The sequence below is a fragment of the Quercus suber genome, unplaced genomic scaffold (genome assembly GCF_002906115.3).
Source record: "Quercus suber isolate HL8 unplaced genomic scaffold, Cork oak 2.0 scaffold_60, whole genome shotgun sequence".
Lineage (NCBI taxonomy): Eukaryota > Viridiplantae > Streptophyta > Magnoliopsida > Fagales > Fagaceae > Quercus > Quercus suber.
Window position 1 is genome coordinate 1,426,662 of NW_027069525.1, and position 7,169 is coordinate 1,433,830.

Sequence of the window (7,169 nt, forward strand, 5' to 3'; positions counted from 1 at the left end):
TAAATTTATTCATATTTTAACACTCAAATTATTAATGGAAAATCAGAATAGAAAATGAAAATGAATAAAAAATAAAGGAGCAATGGGTTAACAAAGAATGGAAGGAAAAAAAAAAAAAAACATTATTGTCGAATTTTAAAACTGATAAAGATGAAGAAAGAGAAGGTCAAATTCGTAGCTAATTCATAATAGACTCTTTGAGGTGTATATACGCTTATAGTATAGTTCTAAAATTGTTACAATTTCATAGCACAAATTAACCAAAATAACAAAATTCACATGTGTAAATACTTGGGACCTATCTAGCAACTAAAAAAATATCCATTTGAATTGTCATTGGAATTTTGATTCAAATTTCAATGTGAAGTAGTTTATTCTCGCAACCCAAAAAATGAAACACCTAACAGAAATTCACAATATCATGATTTGATATGTTTCTTGCATATATTGGCAAAATGTTTGCCCAAGACAAAATCTTGACTCCACTATTATAAAGGTATTATTTATCCCTTCTAGTCATAAATGTATTATTTTATGATGTAGAATAGACATCACATGTATTCTTAGAGCAGTAGGGGTATTGAAAGTCACAACGCAAAATCAAGGGGGGTTAGTAGAGGCCATCGAGACGATTTTGTCGAAATTGCTTGAAATTTGACTAGTTGAAGGGAAATGAAATTCTGATCCAAACTCGAAATTTCGAGCGTCGCCTAAATTTTGACGAATTTCTTTGTTAAGGCTCCGAAAATAGTGTTTTTGCTATTTATAGTAATATTTGTTATTTCTTAATAATTTTTAGTTTAAAAGTCAGAATAAGGCATTGTCTATTTTGGGATGACCCTTAAGGTTAGTAGTTTATGATTTTGCATTTAACTCAATTTTTTCATTTTTGGTAAATTTTGGTATTTTGACATATAATCGCGTAATTAGTACGAATTAAGGTTTCAGACGTTTCCTAATCGTTCTAGGATTTTAATTTCTCAATATTTATATGTTTTATAGCCGTCAAAGGCAAATTAGGCTATTATTAATAAAATCAGAGTTTTCTTCAACTTTTCTCTCGTGGATTCCATTTTATCTCCTTGTAGATTTAGGGAACCTCTCATGGACTCAAGGTTTACTATCCAGAAACTAACAGTTTAGTTTCTATTCATTAAAAAGAGTATCATGTGTGCTTTCTTCTGGCTTCCACAACATCATTTTATCTCCTAGGTTTACAGCTTTGGTGGCCTGGAGCAAATGTCAAAGCAACTATGGACATAAAGAGTGTGTTTGAACTCCCAATGATTCAGATTGTGGAAGAGAACCCATAGTCACCAAGTCCATAATCCTATCCCCTCCTCTCCAATCAAGTTCTTGATCACCGTTGATAAGCCCAATGAAAAAGTTCATCCAGACACAACTAAGGATGAGGGTAAAGCAATAAATGCTGCCATTATTGCCAGAGTCATTACGGTTCTAGTCGAGGCCAGGCAACAGCTCAAAAGCTCTTATACTCACACATTATGTATCAGGAGATTCAATTTCCATCCACATTGAATACTAAAAATGTTACCCAGAATTAAGACCACCATTAATGGTGGTTCAAACGGCTAGAAGGAGTATGGCCTATAAATTCCGTGCTCCATCAAAGGCAAAAGGTACAAACACTAAGTTATTATTATAAGCTAAATACATTACAACTCTCTCTCTCTCTCTCTCTGACTTTAGCATTGGAGGCTCACCGGCAAGCACCACATCGGTGACCCGTAGTTGCAATCTTTTCTCGTGTTCTTGCAGGTTGCATCGGGACCATTTGGATGACCTAAATGACTGACGACTTTAGCTTCATCAGTTTAGCACCGTCTGTTGGGATAGCTTTCTTTCCCTTAGTCCTAAGGATAGAAATGTTGCTCTACCCTTACTATCATCCAGATGGAGTCCAGTGTATAACCAGAGTCAGCCGTCTTAGCGTTGCAAGTCCAAGCTCTCATGGCCAGTGTAGAGGAACTGACAAAGCAAAACTAGGAGATGAGACAACGACTGCAATAGGAAGAAAATCGCTCACCGAGAAGGATAAAAAATAATAGGAATGAAGACGAAGTGCAAGATATAGAACGGAGCCAAGGGAGGGATGGCTCAAGGAGGACGGAGCAGTCCGACGAGGTTAGCAATGACCTCTTGAGGAGTATGAGAAAAGAGATGAATGAGCTTAAAAATTCCATGAAAGGAAAAACGACCAAGAACTTGGACGGGATGGTGAGAAGGATAGACTCTCCGTTCACATAGCGGGTACTTGATCACTCACTCCCGCCAAAATTCCGGTTTCTGCATTGGAGTCGTATGACGAGTTGAAAGACCCACTGGATCACATCACCACCTTTAAGATGAACTTAAGCCTATAGCAGACCCTGGATGAAATAGTGTGTCAATCCTTCCCGACCACCCTCAAAGAGGTAGCCCGAGTGTGGTTTAGCAAGTTGGCACAGTCCTTCATTGTCGATTTTGACCAACTCAGCAATCTGTTTGTGCATCACTTCATTGGAGGATAGCGTTAGAAAAGACCAACAGATCATTTACTAATGATCAGACAGGGAGAAGGAGAGTCCTTAAGATCCTACATGAAACGATTTAACAGGGAGGTGTTGGAAGTAGACGAAGCAGAGGGCCAAGTGCAGCTAACCACCTTCAAAGCAGGATTGAGGTCCAAGGAGTTTGTAGTGGCACTCGCTAAAAGTCCCCCAGCATCAAAGATAGATTTGCTCATGAAGGCTCAGAAGTACATGAAAGCGGAGGATGCTTTGACAGCGATAGAGGTAGGTGAACCTCGAACACCAAAGATGGGCCCATGAGACGACCAAAAAGGGTAAAAAAGAGAAAGAAGAGACCATCCTTCTAGCAACAACAAAGGCAAGCGGAGGGATGACAAGGCTCGCAAAATGGTAAATTTCACACCCTTGGTAATGCCAATTAACCAAATCTTAATGCAGATTAAGGATGATCACCAGCTGAAATGGCCAAAACCGTTAAGTGGTTCACCCAATGCTCGAAACAAGAAAAAATATTGTCGTTTCCACCAAGACCATGGGCACTATATTGACAAATGTAATGGCCTCAAGGAGCAAATAGAGGAGTTGATCTGGAAAGGAAAACTGCAGAAGTTCGTTAAGAAAAGTACGTACAGACGACCAAAGCAAGAAGACCAAACCAAGTTAGAAGAAAAGCCCAGGGACGATGACAAACCACGAGAAGGACCAAAGAATGCAATAGGCGAGATAAGGATGATCAACGATGGTCCAACGACGAGGGACTCTTTCAAATCCCTCAAGAAGTCGCAGCAGAGACAAGTCAACAGCATCCATATGATACCACCAACAAAACACCAAAGAAGAGAAGCTACAGACATGGTCTTTTCAGAGGAAGATGCTAGAGGAGTAAAGCAACCACTTGACAATCCCTTGATTATCATGCTGATGATAGAAGGATTCAACACCAGAAGAATTCTAGCAGACAATAGGAGATTCGCCAACATCATTTACCTCTTTACCTTCCAGCGGTTGAAAGCGGACCCGAATAGACTTCATCCATTCAAATCTCCCCTCATCAGTTTCAGCGAAGACAAGGTGTATCCAAAAGGGATAGTAACTTTGATGGTAACAGCAGGCACATACCCCTAGCAAATAATGAAGCAGCTTAATTTCTTGGTAATGGATTGTCCTTCATCCTACAACGTCATCATTGGATGGCCCACACTTAACCATTGGAAAGCTGCAACCTCGACGTACTATTTGAAGGTAAAATTCCCTATAGAAAACGGAGTGGGAATAATCAAGGGGGACCAGGTTTTGACCCGAGAGTGTTATCAAGTAGTATTGACGTCCAAAGAAAACCACATGGATCATCGAAGAAAAGAACCCCGAGACGATAGAAGCATTGGAGACGGTGGAACTGGCAGAAGGAGAGTCTATGAAGGTAACTAATGTTAGGACATATTGTAGTCCAGACATGAAAAAAGGGATAGTGGAGTTCCTGGACGTATTTGTGTGGAGCCACAAAGACATGCCCGGTATCTCAAAGAATGTCATCCAACACCAGCTGAATGTGGATCCAAAGGAAAAGCCTGTCCAACAAAGAAGAAGGGTATTTATACTCGAGAGGAACAAGTCCATCATGGACGAAGTAAACAAGCTCCAAGCCACCAAGTTCATTCGTGAAGTATACTACCCATAATGGTTGGCTAATGTTGTCATGGTGAAGAAAGCAAACGGGAGGTGGAGGATGTATGTGGATTTCAGGGATCTGAATCAAGCTTGCCCTAAAGACAGCTTCCTTTTGCCAAAAATTGACCAGCTTGTTGATTCCACAGCAAAACACAAGTTGTTAACATTTATGGACGCGTTCTCAGGGTACAACCATATCCAAATGTAAGCAGAAGATCAAGAAAAGACGGCCTTCATCACCAGACAAGGACTCTATTGCTACAAAGTCATGCCATTTGGGTTGAAGAATGCAAGAGGTACCTACCAGAGGTTAGTAAACCAGATATTCAGCGAACAAATCGGGAGAAACATGGAGGTGTATGTAGATGATATGCTCATCAAGAACAAAGAAGCAGAAAGCCATTTGGACGACTTGGAGGAAACATTTGAAACTCTGAGATAGTACTAGATGAAGTTGAACTCGGCAAAGTCTGCATTCAAAGTTTCCTCAGGGAAGTTCCTTGGCTGTATAGTGTCACAACAAGGCATAGAAGCAAATCTAGAGAAAGTGAAAGCTATATTGGAGATGACCTCACCAAAGAATGTAAAGGAGGTACAGAGGTTGACAGAAAGAGTAGCTGTATTGAATCGTTTCGTCTTAAGAGCGACAGATAAATGCTGTCGGTTCTTCAAGACCTTCAAGTAGGCCTTCACCTAGACTGACGAATGTGAAGCAGTGTTCCAAGAGCTGAAACGTTATTTAAGCAGCTTGCCATTACTGAGCCCGTCAAAGGAGAGGGAAGACTTGTTCCTCTACCTAGCTGTCTCCGCCACGGCAATGAGTACAGAACTTATTCGAGAAGAATCAAGGATCCAGCGCCCCATGTACTATGTGAGCCAAGCCTTTCAAGGAGTAGAGGTGAAGTACCCGCACGTCGAGAAGATTACTTTTGCCTTGATCGTTGCCTCTTAGAAGCTTCGCCCCTATTTCCAGGAAAACCCCATCCTCGTCATGACGGACCAACCCATTAAGAAGGCAATGAACAAACCAGATGCCGCTGGATGAATGGTACAATTGAAAATTGAGTAAACCAATTCAACATTGAATACAGACCACGAATAGCAATAAAAGCCCAAGTACTAGCAAACTTCATCACCAAGTTCACAATGCCTGAAGATAGCCCAATGGATGTAGTAAAGTCATAGACGGTCCAAACCAATGGATCGTTAGGTAAAGGTAGAGGTGGAGTTAGAGTCGTTATAACCTCACCAGAAAAGGACACCTTGAAGTATGGGGTCCAGCTCCAATTCTCAGCCACTAATAACGAGGCTGAGTACAAAACAATACTGACGGGACTAAGATTGGCTAAGTCCATGGAAGCCAAAAGAATACTCCTAAAAAGTGACTCCAGGTTAGTAATCGGGCAGATCAAATGGGATTATGAAGCAAAAAAGCAGACGATGCAAAAGTACTTAAAGTTGATGAACCAGCTTGCTAGAGATCTGGAATAAGTGGAGTTTATGCAAGTTCCACGAAGCTTGAACATGGAAGCAGATGAAGTAATAAGAGAAGCATCGTCAGAAGCTAAAGACGACCTACTAGGGATTAGGATGGAAGTACAAAACTTCCCCATTATAAAAGAGTTCCATGCATTTGCAATAGGAAAGGGCACGAGCTAGATGACACCCATCATCTCCTACCTGAAAGATGGCCACATACCATCAGATCCAGACGAGGCAAGGAAAATAAAGAAATGAGCTGCCAAATTCATGCTCCTGAATGACGCACTTTACAAAAGAGGGGTTTTCTCTCCCCTACTTAAGGTGTGTTGGAGAGGATGAAGCGAGGTACATCTTGGAAGAAGTCTACAAAGGTATCTACGGAGACCCTATGGGACCGAGATCTCTAATATCTAAGATTACCAGAACGGGGTACTTCTGGCCAACAATGCGGAAGGAAGCTAAGTACTTCGTCAATAAGTGTGACAAATGCCAGAAGTATGGGAACGTCTATAGAATCCCAGGAGAGAATATGATGATTATAACTTCCCCATGGCCATTCATGCAATGGAGGATCGATAAAGTGGGACCCCTGCCCCGAGGTAAAAAACAGGTAAAATTCTTACTTGTAGCAATTAACTATTTTACAAAATGGGTAGAAGCAGAGGCTCTAGCAACAATCATGGAGGTAAAGGTACAAAGCTTTGTGTGGAAGAACATTATTTGTAGGTACAACATACTGGGGACAATCATATCAGACAATGGTAGACAATTTGACAACAAGGCATTCATATCTTTTTGCTCAGGACTCGAGATAAAAAACCACTTCTCATCACCATGACACCCACAGGCTAATGGACAGACGGAAGTAACCAATTAAACCTTGCTGAAGGTCGTCAAAGTTCGACTGGAGGGGGTAAAGGGTGCATGGCCTGAAGAACTACCAAGTGTCCTCTGGGCCTACAAAACCATGACCAAAACCCCGACGGGAGAAACACCGTTCAACCTTATGTACAGCATAGAAGTTGTAATCCTTGTGGAAGTGGGGGTCACTAGCATAAGGAGAGAATTCTTCAACAAAGAAGCCAACAACGAACAGCTAAGAACAAACTTGGATTGCCTAGACGAGATAAGGGATGACGTGTCCAGAAGAATGGCAAGTTATCAACAAAAGATATCAGGATACTACAACTAGAGAGTAAAGCTCAAGAGATTCAACATAGGAGACCTCATCCTAAGAAAAGTTACACCTGCAATGAAAAACCCAGCTCACAGAAAACCTGGCCCTAACTGGGAAGGCCCTACAAAGTCACCCACTATTCCAGGCAAGGAAGCTACCACTTGGAGTCTTTGGACGGCAACAAGTTACCTTGTCCCTGGAACGTTGAACACTTGAAGAGGTATCACCAGTAGAAGGATAATCACTTGTAATCTATTAAATTCTTGTTTTACTCTAAAGTAATGCAATAAATAAATCAAACAGAAGTTATT

The 7,169-nt window shown here is 41.1% G+C and overlaps 1 protein-coding gene across 1 annotated transcript; it reads left to right on the forward strand.

Moving 5' to 3' along the window:
- The first annotated feature begins 2,600 nt into the window (after positions 1-2,600).
- LOC112010654 (uncharacterized) lies at positions 2,601-3,656 on the forward strand. Its single transcript, XM_024043001.1, has 2 exons — positions 2,601-2,795; positions 2,970-3,656. The coding sequence occupies exons 1-2, from the start codon at positions 2,601-2,603 to the stop codon at positions 3,654-3,656; spliced, it is 882 nt and encodes a 293-aa protein (XP_023898769.1).
- Positions 3,657-7,169: the final 3,513 nt, after the last annotated feature.